We start from the raw sequence: 19,951 nt of genomic DNA on the forward strand, positions 1-19,951 counted from the left end.
TTTATCCTTAGTGCAAGTTTAAGTCGGTTTCTTACATTTTTTATTATGTGATACCTATAAAGTAATGCATAGGATGTAGGAAAGACTTTTGTAACTGAACTCATCAGTGCAGTAGTGCGCTCGATTTCAATGGCTTTTGGCATATTTTTTTGGTCCTTCAACTTAGTCTTGCATACTTCCAAAGTCCATGTAACGTTGTCCTCTTTTTTTGTTTTTCAAAAATATAAAATTCATTGAAAAAGTCATCTTCGTCGAAGTAACACCAACAATTTTTAGAATTAGAAGACTATACTTGTTTGTTTTGTATGTTTAATCAATTATAAGCACGGTGGGGAATATGTTGAACAACGTGATGGAATCACAATGAGTCTAAAATATATCTTAAACTATGACCATATCCTCACACACTTTATACTTAGAAACATAATGATCATCATCCAGAAGCTTCAATAGATGTTGCATTTGAGTTCTTAGTCCTCTTATCGCATTTTTGTTTACGACATGAACATTGTATATTTGTTTGATATTAGAGACATTTTAAGATTTTTTCCGTTTCAACATTTCGAGTATGTTTTTGGACGATACCATATTCAATGTCATGTCAGAAGTTAGTACCTTTTCCTAGGGATTAAGGCGACATACAATGTGACAATCGTATAACTTCTTACACAAGTAATGAATATGTATACCAGAAACCATAAATTTCCACATACTATTCTCCTTACGGTATCCACGAACCTTAAAATGACAATCACACTTTCTCGATCTGGCGTCATCCCGTTTCAACTTCTAAATAAATTAGGAATCATAAGAGCAATAGCAATATTGATCTTAGCTTGTTTAGCAAGAGGAGTCCAAAGAACTGAACAAATACATTTTGGAGAAGTTGAAAGAAAAGCACCAACATTAGTACAACAAGTCGGGGGAACTTTTGCCCTCACATTACGGGTAGAATCTAAGCATGGACTTAGACTAGCAGTTGTTGAACCAATTGGTGTCTTTCCATATTTTGCAGCACCCTCACTTTCCATGATTAACACATTTAATGCCAATAGATACATCACCATTGTTGCAAGGAAAGTTATGACCTTGGAGTCCATCACCATTTTTTCTTTGTCGGAAATCTTATGATTTTGAACCACTGACACTAGTATGATTTGGTTTGGTTTGTATATGGCACATTAAATTTTGATGAACAGAATTGGAAGAAAGTTTCTCATCTTTTTTCTTCAGTAATGCAAGCAATCTATGGTTAGAAACAAAATTTACTTCATTAATGCAAGCAATATGAATCCAAGAACAAACTTGTCTCCAAACCTCAGAATTGATTTTGCGCTTTAGAAACAAGAAATGATAGGCAGTAAACCATATCTTTTATTGGTTACAGACACAGTTAAGTATTTATCCAACTAAAATTTCATTAATTGATTATTTCAACATGGTAGAAACTAAGTTGTAGGCATTAACAGATTCGCACAACCCAAATCAGGAGGCACACATGAACATATAATAGATGACTTATCATTCTTTAACTCTTAGGAAAAATGGATACTAACTCAAATTCTCAAGTTAATAACACAATCTCAAATTTTATAGTTAAAAAGCACAACAAAATCATGACCTAATAATGTAAAAATGAAAATCCACTTAATTACTACCCATGACCAGTACAAAAATTGGACCCAGTAAGTGTGTGTTCAGATTACAATTTACAGCACAATGATTCTAACAAAAGCTACATTACAAAAATTCAACAAAATCACGGTGTCTCCATGATTATATCAAACTCACCATCAATACAAACATACACTAAAAAGTAAAAACTAACAAGTACACTTTTCAATCTAACCATCTAAACTCATCAACAAGTTCAAAGTTGAAACACATTTCTGCCTCATACAGTACTACCTAACTAACTCATTCGAAGTCATATAGTTTCGAATCGAGAAACACCCAAACAGAAAGAAAAGTTAAAGAAGAGTTGTGAAAAAGGAAATCACATTATCTGATATATCTCAGAATGCATGTTATGAAAAACGAAAACACAAAATTACCTTCAAGTTAGTCGATTTGGGAACTACAGAAAGCTGAGTAACTGAATGAAGCAGCGGAACGGTTGATTGTGCAACTTCGGAATGCAGAGTAGTAGAACGGGGCAACAGAACACTTGATTGTGGAAATATGAATTATGGATTTGTGACAGAACAAAGCAAAAATGAAGGTTCAAATGATTGGTTGGGTAGATTGTTAGGTTGCATATTGATATTGATATTGAAATCTTAACTTCAAATCATTTTTAGGGTTTGAACTTGAATGATATACGTGTATGAAAATTTTAAAACAATTAAGTAAATAATGGCATTTGAAACCACCATTTTATTACTAAAATTCTGTCATTTTGCAAAATTGTCGTAAGCAATTGTAAATTGTGGCGGCTTTTACTAAATGCCATAATTAAATGTGCCACTTCTTTCGCATCTCATTGTTACAAATGTTTGTCTTCTATGAGAACCATTATCATATCTCTCAATGACAATACTGAACTCGAGTTTGGCAGTATGGGTGCGGTTCCATTTGAGAATATGTTCGCGCTCAACAAACTCATGTGTAGTTGTAAATTAATCATGAACATCTACCTGAGTAACAACCGATTTAGCATCCACCTCGACATCAACTGGTTAACATCATTGTTGTTCCTAGCTGATTGATCCTTTGGATTGGCTACATTTTAGCAAAACAACAATTTGGAGAAGTGTCAAAGTATTCAAGATTGATCTAGCTTGCTAAAGATGTATGAAGTTACATAAAGGACATGTGTTTGGCGTGAAGCTCCAGCGCGTTGATACGACATTTGGGTCTTGCTTAACATGTGCCAGAATGTTGCGTTTTGGAGTATGTTCTGCAGAAGATTTTTTCAAGATTTTATTGTTATTCATTTAATAATATGATTAGGTGATTTGATTGACATCTGGATAAATATGAATTCGGATTTAAATGAAGATTTAAATTTGAACTTAAATTAAAACAAATCATATCTTTTTGGAGATATTCAAGAAACAAATCAAATATCTAATAGATTATGCATTAATTCGAGATGAAATTAAAGATATTATCCAAGGAGAAAAGCCCAGAGTTATTTTTCTATATAAGGAGCTCAAACCTACATTAGAAAGCAAGCACTCCCATTGAAGATCTTAGAGTGTTAGATTTTGTGTCATGTATCCACGCTAATACCCTAATAGGATTAGTGTAGAATTGTTTATGTACACCTCTATGTTTCAGTAACTTGCCATAGAAGGTTTGTCTTGTTCAGTTGTAATCAATATTGTTATGTACACCTTTAAGTTTTAGTAATTTGGCATAAAAGGTTTGTCTAGTTGAGATGTAATATTCAACATTCTTTTCTCTTTTTAAGATTGAAGTTGATCACTACGGTTTAGTGGTTATTTTCCCTTGTCACTGATTTTGTGGCAGAGAAAAAAGTGAGTGAGTTATCATGTTTAGGGGGAGGCTCTAAATAGAGAGTCATTGGGTAGTGTTAGGAAGAGGCATTGAACAATATAAGGTTTGTCGTTGTTTGTAAGTTAATTGTACTAAGCTACTAATAGTGAATTTCCTTTCTTGTATTATGGACTCAACCCCACATATGTAGGTGGAGTTTCACTGAATTGGGTAAACAATTGATTGTATTATTTATTGATTTTCTTCCCCGTCATATATTACTTATAAGTGTAATGCTTCTAGTGTATCTTGTCGAACTTGTTGTCAAAGCATCGAGTCTGACATTTGTTCCCTGAGAAGCAGAATTTCAATTGGCATCAGAGCAGGAACCCTAGCCTGTTGAGTGAGCTCCAAGAAAGATAAATTCTTCTCAAATTGAGACAGTTAAAGATGGAGGGTCAATCAAAAAACCATATGTTTTGGATGGCACAAGTTATGATTAGTGTAAGATGATTATGGTTGCTTTTCTCAAATCCTTGGGAAGCAAAGCATGGAAAGTCATATTAAAAGGATGGAAACATATAATAACCACTACTAAAGATGGCACAACCAGTCTGAAATCAGAAGCAGATTGGATGAATGATGAAGATAATGAAGTCCTCGGGAACTCCAAGGCATTGAATGAAATTTTCAATGGTGTGGACAAGAACATGTTCAGGTTGATCAACACATGTTCTAAAGCTAAACAAGCATGGTAGATTATAAAAATTGCTCATTAAGGCACATCTAAAATGTGTATGTCAAGGTTGCAACCCATTACCACCAAGTTTGAGAATCTAAGGATGAAAGAAGAAGAATTTATTTGTGAGTTCCACATCATATTGCACGATGTTGGCAATACTTATTTTGCCTTATGTGAAAAGATGTCTAAAGAAAAGCTTGCCAGGAAAATCCTCAGATCATTTCCTAAGAGGTTTGATATAAAAGTAATTGTTATTCAGGAAACTCAAGACCTAAGTACTATAAATATTGATGAACTCATTGGTTCCTTGCAAACCTTTTAGATGTCCATCAATGATAGGTCAGAGAAGAAGAGCAAAGGTATAGCCTTTGTATCCAACACTGAGGAATTTGGTATTCAATGTGACAAAGAAGAGAGCTTGGTTGTGATATACCTCTTCTTGGGGGAAAATCAATAAAACCTTGAAATATCTGGACAGGAAGTGGAGGACCAATGTCCTAGACAAAAGGTCCAACATCATTTTCCAGGACAAAGACAAGAATGAAGAAGATCCCAATAGTGGGAAGGATACTCAGTGCTTTGAATATGGAGGCTATGGACACATTAGACCAGAATGCCCAAACTTTATAAGGAAACAGAAAAAATGGATTAACCACCACTTGGTCTGATTCTGAAAGTGAAAGTGAAGGGGAAACTGCCAACAATGTAATGGCATATTCTGAAAGAGATGAATCTGAAGATGAGTTCAGCTCTGAAGAACATACCAGAAAAGGACTTCTAGTAACATAAAATCTTTTTCTCACCAAGTGGGAATAATTGTGCTTATCCTATGACAATCTAAAGAAAATCATAGACACACTTCAAAAGGAATCATAAGAGTGTGCTCCTACCATCATAATTTTAGAAAAACATGTTATTGGAACAAAATTGGTTGATACCATATCCCTTGAATTTTGATGATAACAAAGTATTTAAATACCAATTGGGTAGTCTAATATTTTTTCAAGTATGCAGGATTATATGATTAAAAACATATGAAGAGAACTTAAGGAATCTGCATCTGAAGATTAGACTCTGGCTCTGAAGATCACTTCTGAAGACTCTGGCTCTGATGGAAGATTCAAACTCTAAAGAAGTCAACTCTGAAGAAAGTCATCCTCTGGTGACCCGGACTCTGAAGCTTCAGAAGCCAAGAAGTGGACTCTGATGTGGTCAGCCTCTAAAGAGTGGAGTTGAAGAAAGTCATCCTCTGAAGCAGAGTCTCTTTAATCGAGGCAATTCTGATAGACTCGGAGACTTTTTGATCACATGAAGACTTAAGGAAAAATATCTGCATGGGTGCCTGAGCTTCAACGGATAATTCCTCTTATAGAAAGGTGCTTTATTGATGTGTCTAATCAAGAACAAAGCTAGCCATACCTTTTGGTTAAATTCTTCAACGTCTATTTTCTCCATCTCTATATAAGGAGAAGAAAATCATAAGAAGAAGACTACCAAGCTTTAATACAACATACTACTACAGACTCTGAAACTTGACAATCAAATAGAAGTCGCTCTGTCAAATTTACTAGACTTAGAATATCTTAACACTTGTATATTTTAGAAGTTCTTAAGTCTTAGAGTCTTTCTAATTTAGATTTTTTCTACACCTATGATTGTATATCAAGTGTAGTATTTACCCAAATATCTTAACAGTTAGTTAAAGAGTCATAAGCCCATTGCTTTAGTGCTTGAGAATTTGAAGTCTCTTACTTGTGGGTTTGAGCAAAGGAAGTCTTTAGCTTGTGTGCTATAGAAAGGAAGTCTTGAGCTTGTTCTCTTGAGTAATGAAGTATTGGACTTGTGTGTTTGAGGAAGGAAGTCTTATAGTTGTTTGTATAAGCAAAGAAGTGTCTTGCTTGTGTGCTTAAGCATTTGTAACCAGTTTGGTTATAATGGAAATCCCTTGGAAGTACAAGGGGACTGGACTACTCTCAAGTTGTGAGAGGAACCAGGATAACTACTTGTGTCTCTTGTTTTACTTTACTTGCTTATAAACTATATTTCGTTGTTATCATTTGTTTACCTCTGAGTCAGATTTTATTGCATAATCTTATACAGATATTCAAGAGTTCAGACTCTGAGTGACTCTGATTCAGACTCTGAGCTGAGTGTTCAAAATTTGATTAAGATCAATCAGAAGAAAAAGAAGAAAAAGTTTGAGAAAATCCAACACAATCCAACCCCCCTTGTGTTTTTCTCACCTTTAGTTGGCATCAGAGGCAAGGTTTATGCTAAACACTTAACAGTGGTGCATAAAAGATACTGAGAAAAATACATATTCCTTCATGGATGATGAATCTGTAATTGGTTCAATTGGGGAACTCCCAATCCTCTTGGTGTTGTTAATCATGATTACAGTACCTCTGGGAGAAACAATTATACATCTAGACTTCCTACTTCTAGTGGAGATTCCACTGAGTTTGAATGGTAGAAAATCAAGATGTATACTCACATCATAGATCTTCATGATGAGTTATGGGATATCTTGGAAGATGACATTGACCTTAAATTCAATGGTGTGGGAATGGTGTCTGACTGAAAATCTCTCACACCTTTTTCAGAAAAATATTTACAGAAAACATCATAGAGTAATAAGCATCTTGGTTGATGCTCTACCTCATTATGAGTATATCCAAGTCTTTGATAAATCTACTACTCATATCATCTTCAAATACATATGTGCTACTTATGAAGGGAATAAACAAGTTCGTGAAGCTAAGGTTAACCTTCTGGTTCAGGAGTATGAGCTATTTAGAATGAAGGAAGATTAACATATTGAAACCATGTTTTCTAGGTTTCAAATTATTGTGTCTGGACTTCAGGTTTCGGACATGAGCTATACTACCTCTAATCATGTCACGAAGATTCTTAGGAGTCTTCCTGTCAGATACAGACCCAAGGTAACAGCAATCCAAGAGGCTAAAGACTTAAACACATTAAGTCTTGAAAGTCTTATTAGCAATATCGAAAGCCATGAGATGAAGTTGAATATAGATGAGCCTGTAAAGAAATCTAAATTATTTTCATTGAATTCAGTGGTAGAGAAGTCTGGTGATAAAGTTGTCAGATCCTCAAAAGTCGGGAAACCAAGAGAGGCTTCTGATGAAGAAGAATTTTATGGTGACACTGATGATAAGGAAATGGCCTTTATGATCAAAAGGTTTCAAAATCTGGCTAACAATAACAGTAGGTTCTCTAGAAGAAGATCCGGCCTCAGAGGAACAAGCTCAAGAGTTAAAAAAGTTTATCATAAAGGATATTTTAACTGTCATAAGCCTTATCATTTTATAGTAGATTGTCCAGAGGTTCAAAAGGACAAAGCTAAAAATGGAAGCTTCCAAAAGAATAATTTCATAAGCAAGTTCAAGAAAAGTCTCATGGAAACATGGGATGAACTTGATAATGATGAAGAAACTGATAAAAATGAAGAAGAAGCCAATCTAGCTTTGGTGGCTTCATCATTCTCAGCCTCAGAATCAGAAGCTGATTATGACTCATATATAGAGGATGCATATGAGGTATTCTTTAAACTTTCTAGATCTTATTTAATTACCTTTTGTCAAGATCTTATGGATAGATGTCAGCAGAAAGCTAGACACATGAAAATATTGAAAAGCAATGTGACCTTTTGAAAGATGAACTAAAAGCATCTCAAAAGAAATTGAATCTCTTGAAAGAGACCTTATTATTCAAGTAAATAAAGTTCCTAATAAACCATTGAGTTATCATGAAATGGCTCTTCAAGAATTTATCATAACTGGTTTTGAAAGAACTAAACTTGCTTCCATGATCTATGGAGTAAGTAAGATCAAAGGAGAATGTCTTGGTTATCACCAAAAAAAAATTCATCCAAGAACTTAAACCTTGATTAAACCATCAGATCCTTCTTCTTCAAGATCTGCTCAAAAAGGGTTGTACTCTTAGTTTGGGCATGCTATTAATGTTAAGGTTCTAAACCTATCATAACTTATAATTGTAGAGTCATAGGTTCTGTTGAAATTAGAACCTGAGACCTCAAGGTCAAAAGTTCTTAAGAAATCAGAACCAATGACTCTTAAGTCAAAGGTTCTAAAAGAATCGGAACCTGAGACCTCAAAGTCAAACGTTCTGAAGAAGATAAGACCTAAGACATCTAGTTACAAGGTTTTGAAAGGTCTAGAACCTAAGGATAAGATTCACTCAAGACAACAAATTTTTAAATCTAAAGTCTTGAATAATCAAAAGCCTTATTACAAAAAAAAAGGCTCAAAATAAGAGAAATCCTAGTAAAACTAACCTCAAAAAACCCATAAGAGTATGGGTACCAAAAAGTGAGATTATTTTTGCTGCATATATGCTGAAAGGAAAGAACAAAGCAACAACTTCAGTTATGGGACAATGGCTGCTTACAACATATAACAACAGAAATCCTATATTCCAAATCCCAACTCATAAGGAGGAAGAAAATGTGGAGTCTGGAAGAAACCAGTAAGAAAATATTACTGGTACTAGTAGGGCTGAAGTTGATTAATCAGGAGTTGGTGCTTCAGATGCTTAACCATCCTCTAAAGCTCATCCAAATGTAATGATCTCTAAAAAGACCCGTGATGGTTATCAAAAATAGAATTGTTGGAACAAATTGGTTCCTCAAGAACAATCTCATTAGCAAATCAGAAGTTACACAAAGAAAGGTATGACAATTTCTTTGTTTTTACTCAACAGTTTACAAACGTAATATTTTAAATATCAGTTATTAGAATTTCATATTTATGAAAGTAGAGTTATATTTCCCTATGATAATACTACTTCTATCTAAGTTACAAAAAAAATTATTCTATCTCAGAGTCAAGCATCTTAAAAATCTTTTAAAGTATGCGCTTGCATCTGATTGGAGAAGCAGAGTCTGATGATGATCAGAAGCTTTGAACTAGCTTCTGGTGAATAGTAGCCTTTGAAGCATCTCAGCCTTTGAAACTCATAATATGATAAATTTCCTCTGATATGCACACAAGTGGACAAAAAAATTCAATTGCCTATGACACATGTCCACTTACGTGTCATGAATATGAAACATCTTCTTACACGTGGCTTGTAACTGCTTGGTAAAAACCCTTCAGATTTTTGTTTTGATCAAAGATTTTTTTTCACTCAAAACACGCTACTTAATCATACGCAAACACTTCTCTCTCTCACTTCCCACACTTTTGTCTCTCAAGATTTCTCTAAAAACTACCCATTTCAAAAGAAACCCTAAGAACCCTAAAATCACTTTTGCAATGGCGTCATCATCTTCTCAACAAGCATCCATGAATGTCGGTTCTGGTAAAATTATGCACATCAAACACAACCATGGATATCAATAAGGAGGATCTGAACTCATTGTGGATCAGATTATGGATTTTGACTCCTTCAATCTGAATGGTTACTCCCTCTATAGTTTCTTTAGAGTGAAAGAATGGTCTTCATTCTTTGATATATTGAATGGTCCAACTTATCCTCATCTGGTCAGGGATTTTCTGGGTAAGAGAGGGAGTTTATGATGAGATTTATGCTTCTATGGAAGAAAACCAAATGGTGTTGAAAGACAAATCCTTGAAAGGGAAGAGTAGAAATAAAATGGGTCTAAAGGAGTTTGAAGAAGTGAGATTAGGTCAATTGTAATGGGTGTTGATGTTATCATCACTCAGAAGATAATTGTTAAGCCTCTTGGCATGTCAAATACAGAAAGATTCATTCAGAACACCAAATAAAGCAGGCCAGAAGCTAATGTGATTAAGGAAATTTTGTTTGAGCTGACAGAAAATACAAGTTCTTCTTCTAACTATGGAAAGGTGAAGAACATGAAGACTCCTTACAAGCTTTTGTTCAAGATCTTCATTGGATTTCTAATCCCTAGAGAGGGTAGCATTGATCAAATCTACTGGGACCATAGACACTTCATATGATATTTGGTCAACGAAGAGAACATCAATCCCCCTGGTTAAATGTTACATCATCTTTGTGAGGATATTAAGGAGAGCAAGAAACATAACAAGAATAATGAACCTTATGCTAGTCTTCTATCTGAACTATTTCATCAGGGTCATCTAATTGACTCCCTGAAATTTTCCTCTGCTTATGAGGATCTGGAGGAGATTCATGGGAACATTATCTCTACTTCTGTTCTGGCCAACATAAAGCTTTTAAAGAAGAATAGAGTGGTATTATCAAAATATATTCTTAGGGTCAGGAAGACAAAGGTTACAAATGTTGGAACCCAAAAGGTAGTAGAAGGAGTTATTCACAGGGGAGCTCAGCTGATTGTCTATGCTCTATTGGAACAAGCATATAAACAACCTGCGACTTCTGATGCTCAGTTGGAAGAAGTTGTTGTTGGAGGAGAAGTTCTGGAGACTGCTGAAGTCCAAGTTGTTGAAGTAATAGATGGGTTGAAGTCTACTTAGGGTACCTCTGAAGATAAAGCTTCTGGTGTACCTAAAGAAATTGTATCAGAAGCTTTTACCAACATTGCTTCTAGAGTTGTTAGTGAAGATAATCAAGATACCCCAGATGCTATAGAGACTGATATGATATGTAACAATCTGAACTCTGTTCTTGAGGATTGGTTTGATCCTTCCACTTTAAACCACATATCACCAACACTCTTACCCAAACCATCTCCAAAACACGCTTCGTTGTGTGTTCAACAATCAGGAACTATGATGGATTCCCTTAACCCAACACCTATCCTTCAGATTTAAGATGATTCTATGAATCGATTTGATTATGAACATTCTGCTGGTGAAACCACTGATGATTATAAACAACTGACATACTTTTCTGACTCTAAACAACCTCCACCTTTGAACACCATGTTCGTACCCCCCATATATGTATCTAGTAGGAAAGCTTCATTAAACTCCAGCTCAGAATATGATTATTATCATCTTGCTAGTCTTAATCTCAAACTTGTAACTCTCTCACCTGTATTTATCAGACATATCCAAGTTATCCCTCTTTAAACCTTCACCCCTCGAGAATAAACAAAATGACCAAGCATGTTCTGTTGAAACAACTTCTAAACATAATAATTTATATGTTCAGTTTGAAGTTGAACGTGTAACCATAGATAAACTAGAACCAGAACATTCACCCAAACCCTAACCTCAAACTCAATAAGAACTCCAACATACACCTCAGCCATCACCTGAACCCATACCTCAACGAGAACCTAGTCCTATCAGAATCAATCTGAAGTTCAAATTACATCTGAACCTCGTAGTGAAACTAAACAAGTTTCTTTGGACCAACCCCCACCTGAAACAAACCTTAACTAAACTATTCAAGTAGACCAACCATATAACCAGCCCTCCTCTCCCAAAAGAACAGATGTTGTGTCAGAATCTAGCACGACAATCTTATTCATTCCCTTGACAACTAATAATCCACAAGCAGACATTCTACCTCATCCACCCTATATCCAAGCCCAATTATAAGAATACAAAATTGTTCTCTTTGATAGATTGCAAAATATGGTTGTTGGGAGAATAACAGCCTCTGACCCAGTAGCTTATGCTGCAAAATGGGATTCTCTCACAGCCTATGTGGTATCAGTTCTTCAAATTCTAAAGTATATCTCCTCATATTCTATTGCTTCTTCTAGTCATAAGCAAGATCTTCTGGAAGCAAAGTTGGCTTCTGTTGCTGCTAATCAAGAAGCCATGGGTAATAAGCAAAGGGAAATGGATGATAAGATGAAGGCTATGTCTTCCAGACAAGATGACATGTGTGCTAGTCTAAAAGTTGTTCTAGAGCTTCTGAAGAAGAAACCTTAGGCTCTAGGATTTAGTAAACCCTTGTTTTATCTTTTATGAACTTTGTGTTATGCATTTTTTTGGTTAAATGAAAACTTTTCTTCAGTATCTTTGATGTCCTTTTATTTATCTTTTTGTTTATGATAAAAGGGGGGAGATAAAAGAGTATTTAAGCACCTGAATATGATGATTGTTCTATTGTTGCTTAATTTAATTTCTAAAGATTAATATTATTGTGCTATTAAATGAATTTAATTAACCTGAATAGGACTTAGGGGGAGCTTACAAACCTCGCTCTCTTGGCTGTCAGACTCAAGGGGAGCTTACGAACCTCAGACCCTGAAGTCAACATGTTAATTGAATCAAAGACCATTTCTCTTAAATATTATTGTTTGTCATCATCAAAAAAGGGGAGATTATTGGAACAAAATTGGTTGATACGATATCCTTGGGTTTTGATGATAACAAAGTATTTAAAAAATGATGTAGTCTAACATATGTTCAAGTATGCAGGATTATATGATTCAAAACAGATGAAAAGAAGCTTGAGAAATTTTCATCTGAAGATCACACTCTGACTCTGAAGATCACTTATGAAGACTCTGGCTCTGATGGAAGATCTAGACTCGGAAGAAGTTAACTTTGAAGAAAGTCAACCTCTGGTGACCCCGACTCTAATGCTTTAGAAGCCATGAAAGTGGACTCAAATGTGATCAGCCTCTGAAGCAGAGTCTCTTCAATCGAGGAAACTTTGACAGACTCAAAGACGTTTTAATCACGTGAATACTTAAGGAAAAATCTCTTCATGGGTGCATGAGCTTCAACGAATAATCCCTCTTGCATAAAGGTGTTTTATTGATGTGTCTAATTAAGTACAAAGCTAGCTCAACCTTTTGGTGAAACTCTTCAATGTATCTTTTCTCCCTCTCTATATAAGGAGAAGAAGATCAGAAGAAGAAAACTACCAATATTTAATACAATACACTGCTACAGACTCTGAACCTTGACAATCAAACAGAAGCCACTCTGTCAAATTTACTAGACTTAGAAAATCTTAATGCTTGTATATTTTATAAGTTCTTAAGTCTTAGAGTCTTCTAGGTTGTATTTTATCTACACATCTGATTGTATATCAAGTGTAGTATTTCTCCAATTCTCTTAAAAGTTTGTTAAAGAGTTAGAAGTCTCTTGCTTTAGTGCTTGAGCATTTGAAGTCTCTTACTTGTGGGTTTGAGAAAAGGAAGTCTTTAGCTTGTATGGTAGAGCAAGGAAGTTTCGAGCTTGTGTGCTTGAGCAAGGAAGTTTTGAGCTTGTGTGCTTGAGCAAGGAAGTCTCAGACTTGTGTGTTTGAGTGAGGAAGTCTTATACTTGTGTGTATAAGCAAAGAAGTCTCTTGTTTATGTACTTGAGCATTTGTAATCAGTTTGGTTATAGTGGAAATCCCTTGGAAGTATAAAGGGACTTAACTAATCTTAAGTTGTGAGATGAACCATGACTTCTTGTGTCTCTTTCTTTACTTTACTTGCTTCTGAACTATATTCCGTTGCTATCATTTGTTTACCTCTAAGTTATATTCTATTGCAGAATATGATAAAGATATTCAAGAGTTCAGACTCTGAACTAAGTGTTCATAATCTGATTAAGATCAATCATAAGTAAAAGAAGAAGAAAAAATTATAAAACCCAACACAATTCAACCTCCCCCCCCCCCCCTTTGTGTTTTTCTCACCTTCACATGTGTCATCACTAAATTCCAATATAGGAAACTTTATTCAAACTGAAAGAAATTTTCAAAGGAGTTCAAACTTGCTTGATGGAATAATATAGATTGAAGATATGAAAGAGATGAAGACTTCCTCAAACAAGGTTAGTTATTTTGAAAAGAAGACTGAAGTTCTGAATTTGGATCACATGTCGCAGCATCGTGCACAACATGTGGGATCCCATCATTGGAAAAGCAAGAAACAACCTCTGATATGTCAGCACTGTGGAAAATATAGTCATGCAAAGTCGTATTGTTTCGTATGGCTCAAGCTAAAGATCAGAGGAGGCAATAAAGTCCATGATCAGAAAAGATGGAAATTGGTTAATCATGTTCAAGAAGAGGTTTCACTGAGGAAAGGCTTATCTACTAATGTGAACCCATTGTGCATAAACTTCAATAATTCCAAGGATGGTATACTTAATAAAGGTCAAGAACATATTTTGAAGAAGGTCATATCTGAGAAAGACATTAGGGAATGGAAAGACCCTTTGATTGATAGAGCTATTTGGTATGAAGAGAAAAGATCTACCAAGATGTTATAACAAATGTTCCAACATGAACATCTGTCTCAGATGTCTAAATTATATCTTGAGGATTATTTTAGATTTAAGAAAGAAGGTGCCATTGAAAGGAAGGTAGGTGGTCATGCTGGAGGTCCTCCCAACTTTGAACAACCTACCTTGGATTAAAGGAAGAAGTCAAAGAGGAAGAATGGTTATGACTCAAGATTGGTTAGTGAAGTTGGAAGTATTGGATTGAAATTGAACTACAAGAAGTATGAATCAAATGATTCAATCCATAATAAGCCTCTCGATATATCTGCATATAAAGATATAAGTTTTGTTCCACTCATGTCTGGGCGTATGAGAAATCTTAATGAAATTCAAATGTCCTATAGCGAAGATTCCCAGGAAACAAGATTGATAAACTATGGTGGTGATAACTTTGTGTCAGTCATCATGTCCAACATGTTGGATGAGTATCAAGTGCAAAAGGAAGTTGGTGGTCTTAGTCATGAAGATATTGAGGGTAATAGTGTTATAGCTAATGTTAATAGTCATGTATTCAAAGATGTGAAGAAAAAGGGTCAAAGTGTGATATGTAATAATGAAAGTATTCTTCTAGTTTGTACTTCAAATAATAATATATCCTCTCATAATGATGAAGATCGGTCCACAAGTGGAGGTATTAAGAAACATGTTGTCTCATTGATATCTACTAAAATAGACGTGAGCTGGTTCTTGAATGCTACCTCTGATAGTGTCATCTTAAGAGATAGTGAGGATCTGTTGTTAGACCCAATGATGGGAAGTCGGACAATGTCAAATGTTCAACAAAGGGTGATCGAGTATGAGCTCAGCATGACTGAAGATGTGAGCTAGCTTCCTGACTTTCAAAAAGAGCAAATGAAGAATTCCGCATGTGATTCCCAAGGAAGTGGCTTCACTCAACTTAGATGGAATGAACCTATGCACAAAGATGGTGTTGTTCAAGATGTGTCAGACATCATGAGTGACATAGTGGTTACTGAGTTTCCAAATCAGATAAAGAATGAATAAGCTAGTCTTGTTATCACTGGAATAAATAGAATGCCAAGATTATAGATAGATGTTGAAGCAAATGCCTTGATCATTGTGAAATGTATGAATGTCAAAGGTATTGTCACTCTCAAAGTGCCTTACTTGGTTGAAGAAGATTGGTTGAAGAGGATGTGGTTGTATCACATATAGATAGGCCTTGAATGGAAGAAATCAAGATAAGTCTTGACTGTTAAAGAAGTGGTACATTTGTTGAAGGAATTATGTGTGACAAACAGGGATAATCTAATGTGAAGCTACACTGGGAGCAATGGCAAGCAACTACTATGGGTGAAGAAGAAGTATAATGTCAGACACGATATCTTGACATCAATCTGGGACATCAATACAAAAGTGTTGGATGCAAATAATCTTGGTACTAAGGTGTATCTTTTGTGTTTTCCTCTGTTATAGACCATAGCAATCAATAATGGGGAGTTGTGCCAAAAGAGAAAAAGGTTTTCTCTCCATTAAGACCATTTTGGCACATAGAATTAGGTGGATTAGTTTACAACTTAACTGGGTTAGTTTACAAGCAAGAGAACCAGATAAATTGCTTTATCCTACTTTTAGATTACAGATCCTTCTCCCAACATGAATCAAGATGAAGCTAGTGGGAGCAAGATTGTTAAAGAGATTGAGGCTTCATAGGAGTTTATCACTATGTTGGAGTTATGGTTGACCAAAGCTGGGGAGGCTAGAGAGGTTAAGAAGTACAATACAATTGTTGAAACGTCTAGTGAAACTGGAACCAAGAAGATTTTGGTCAAGAGTATGAATGTTGAACAGATAAGGAAGGTATAGGCTATTGCAAAGGACCCAATGAATCTGGATGCAACTGATTCTGAATCAAATTAAGTCCTTGAGAACTGCATGGATTCAACTAGGCATGAATGTTTAAGACCGCCCTTCAAGGATCTTATGATCCTATCGGGTCAGATTGGTGGTCCTTGTTTGTTGGACATGTTTTTTTACTATTTTTTCTATAAGGGATTTATAACCTTTTGGGACTGGGTTGTGTAATGATGATTGTGCATTTGTTGATGTTGATTATGGTAGTTTTTTTTCATGATATAGGTGTGTATGAGTTAACATAACCCTTGCACGACTTACCTTGTGTATGTTATTCTATATGCATGCTGACTTCGTTAAATGACTAACCATTTTCCAAATTATGGTAAAAAGGGGGAGTAGTGAGATAAATTCGTGTATCTATTATGTGCAGATAAACTTGGTGATTGTTTAGTACTGACTTTTCAGAAAGTACTAATGTTATGGTCCATGCTAGATCATCGGGCAAGACATTTGTGTGCATGACTAAGTATGTGAATCATTGTGTACTGATATATGTTAGTTAGTAGGATTGTATGCTACTTATCATGTGATACTAGATTCATGCATGACTAAGTTTGTGAATGATTGCATGATTGTCTGTTTGGTTTGGAGCAACTGAATAAATTATATGTAAGCATTCGTATATTGATGCTTCTGACTTCTGTTGTTGCTTGTGCTTAACTCTGATAAATGAAAGTTGCAGCTGCTACTGGCTGACACTTGTTCTCATGGAAGATTTGTTATGTATCTTGAAGAGTTGTTTTGCCACAATTTTCCAAATGGGGAGATTGTTGTTCCTAGTGGATTGGTCATTTGGATTGGCTGCATTTTAGCAAAACAAGAACTTGGAGAAGTGTCCAAGTATTTAAGATTGGTCTAGTTTGCTAAACTTGTATGAAGCTGCAGAAAGGACACGTGTCAGGTTCGATGCTCCAACATGTTGGTACAACATATGAGCCTTGCTCAACAAGGGCCAAAATGTTTCATTTTGGGATATGTTTTACAGAAGATTTGCTCAGGATTTTATTGTTATTGATTTAACAATATGATTAGGTGATTTGTTTGACAGTTGGATGAAGATGAACTCAGATTTAAATGAAAATTTGAATTTGAATTTAAATTAAAACAAATCATATATTGTTGGAGATATCCAAGGAACAAATCAAATATCAAACAGATTCTGCATTAATTTTAGAAGAAATTAAAGACATTATTCAATGAGAAAATCTCATAGTTATTTTGCCATATAAGGAGCTCAAACTTACATTGGAAAGCAAGCACTCCCATTGAAGATCTTAGAGTGTTACATTTTATTCTGTTATTCTACGCTAGTGCCCCAATAGGATTAGTGTAGAATTGTTTATGTACACCTCTATGTCTCAGTAACATGGCATTGAAGGTTTGTCTAGTTGAGTTGTAATCTATAATTTTATGTACACCTCTATCTTGTAGTAACTTGGCATAGAAGGTTTGTCTAGATGGGTTGTAATATTCAATATTCTTTCATCTTGTTAAGATTGAAGTTGATCACTAAGGGTTTAGTGATTGTTTGCCTCTGTCACTGATTTTGTGGTAGAGAAGAAAGTGAGTAGATTTTCATATTTAGGAGGAGACTTTAAATACAAAGTCATTGGGTAGTGTTAGGTAGAGGCATTGAACAACATAGAATTTGTTGTTGCTTGTAAATCTAATTGTACTAAACTACTATTAGTGAATTTCTTTTCTTTGATTGTGGACTCAATTCCCCAAATGTAGGTGTAGTTTCACCGAACTGGGTAAACAATTGATTGTGTTCTTTATTACTTTTCTGCTCCATCATATATTACTTGTTAGTGTAGTAGTTCTGGTGTATCTTGTCGAACATGTTGTTGAAGCATCAAGTTCGACATTTGTCCCCTGAGAAACAAAATTTCAATCATCTTCAACATCACATGATTTAACATCATCCTCCATTTCATCTGCTTTAACATCCATATACACAGTAATTTTAGAAAAGTATCAGGGTGCACCATATTTATAGTCAAGCTTAACAAAAAAAAATAGATTTAAGATCTAATATTTAAGCTTAACATTGACAATATCTGAATATGCATTTCTTAAATATTTTTAATTAATTTCGGAGATACATTTTTAAACTCAACGTTCATATCTACAAACAAAAATCATATTAATGCAAGTAATGCATAAGGAAAAGCATGTTCTTCACTTGAAATTATTGATGTGATCAAACACAAATATGATATTTTGGAGTGCAAAAATTGATTGAGAATGAATGAAATTTTTTTTAAGAATTTTGATAGAATAGTTATCTTTGATCAAGAAGAATATGAAAGTGTTGTTTCATTTATTTTTTCGCCATTTATCTCCATAAATATCATTGAATTAATTTAGTTAATTAAGGATGACTCACTTGCCACATTCTTTATGTGTATATTGAAAATACTATATAGTGTTGATTCTAAATATGTGTCTCTTAAAAAAAAATTACCCAAATAAAATGTGACTCACTTGCCAAACTCTTTATTAAGTGCATCCGAAGATACATCTCCAAAATAGGAAAGAACAAAATCAGATTCCAAAATATTCACTCACACCCCGTAGAATGGATAAGGTAATGCCCTCAAACCCAAAAATGTAGTTGCAAGTAAAATGGCAAATAACAGATGAATGAATTGAATATGAAGATTCAGTTTATAAAATAAAACCTTTATGAAAGACCTATCATCTCAAATTTAGGATTTTAGTTTAATATTGAAAGATGGATCATTCACTTGATTGAAATTCAATTTAAAGAATTCAACCACCTTAGAAATGTTGTGATTGTTGAATCAAAATCAAACTTTAAAGTTGCATCTCCCGAAAGAAGTTTAACATTATGTTACAAATATTCTAAATTTATTTATAATCTACTGCTATATAACAAGACAGATTATATTGACTTCCTTTAATTTTCAATTGAAAATAATTTTTAAAGAGCTTTTGTCATCAACAAATTATTGTTGATTTTATTTATTTTTTAAATGAAAAAAAATAAAAAATAAGAGCATAATTTTATATATTCATGTTGGGAAGTCAAAATCACAGGGTCATCCATGTTTATGCATGCCATATAGGTATAAGCATAGTGTTCTTTACTAGAGTAAGCAATCATTCAAATTATACACATCAAAAAGGGTAAAACCCCACTACATTTCCACAAAACAATGATCTCTACCTACCTACTCAGTCATATTCCTGTAATTAATGTTCTACAGCGGATTCTAACCCTTAAAAATAGGGACCCAAGTTTCAGATTCACCCTTGGGTTTCAATTAATACTAGTATTGCTCACATTAGCTGGAATATGTACACATATGTACACAGACAGTACTGCTAGATATATCTTAGAACCAGGGATGCCATGTCGGATCCATCATGCACAAGTTCCTTGGGTTTAAGGCAGCTTCAACCAACTCAGTAACACCCCGCTGTACAGATTGGGGTGGCTCCATGACATTCTCCTCCTATATCAACATCAATTAAAGGTAAATACTAGACAATGTATAATCTAATCTACCATGTTAATTGTGATGTACTTCAGAACATGAAATGGCAAACATGTTGGTCAATAAAGGAGTGAGAAATTTGGAAAAGAAAAAAAGGATAAGTATCAATCAATGAACTGAAAGTGGCAAGACAAGAGAAGGAGACAGAAACTTGTACAGTAGAGTTTATTTTAAAAAGATTAAAAAAAATCATCCCCTTATTTTAAAAAGATTTGTCCAGAAGATCAAACTGG

At 34.6% G+C, this 19,951-nt stretch overlaps 1 protein-coding gene across 2 annotated transcripts in view; it reads right to left on the reverse strand.

The window, feature by feature from the left end:
- Positions 1–19,204: 19,204 nt before the first annotated feature.
- The window catches only part of LOC127120150 (uncharacterized), a 30,959-nt gene continuing 30,212 nt past the window's right edge, over positions 19,205–19,951 (reverse strand). For both annotated transcript variants that reach the window (XM_051050551.1, XM_051050550.1), the window contains one exon: positions 19,205–19,676. In XM_051050551.1, the coding sequence (XP_050906508.1) occupies positions 19,557–19,676 (120 nt within the window). In that variant the 3' untranslated portion in view covers positions 19,205–19,556. The remainder of the gene's footprint in view (positions 19,677–19,951) is intronic.

The sequence above is a fragment of the Lathyrus oleraceus genome, chromosome 2 (assembly GCF_024323335.1).
Source record: "Lathyrus oleraceus cultivar Zhongwan6 chromosome 2, CAAS_Psat_ZW6_1.0, whole genome shotgun sequence".
Lineage (NCBI taxonomy): Eukaryota > Viridiplantae > Streptophyta > Magnoliopsida > Fabales > Fabaceae > Lathyrus > Lathyrus oleraceus.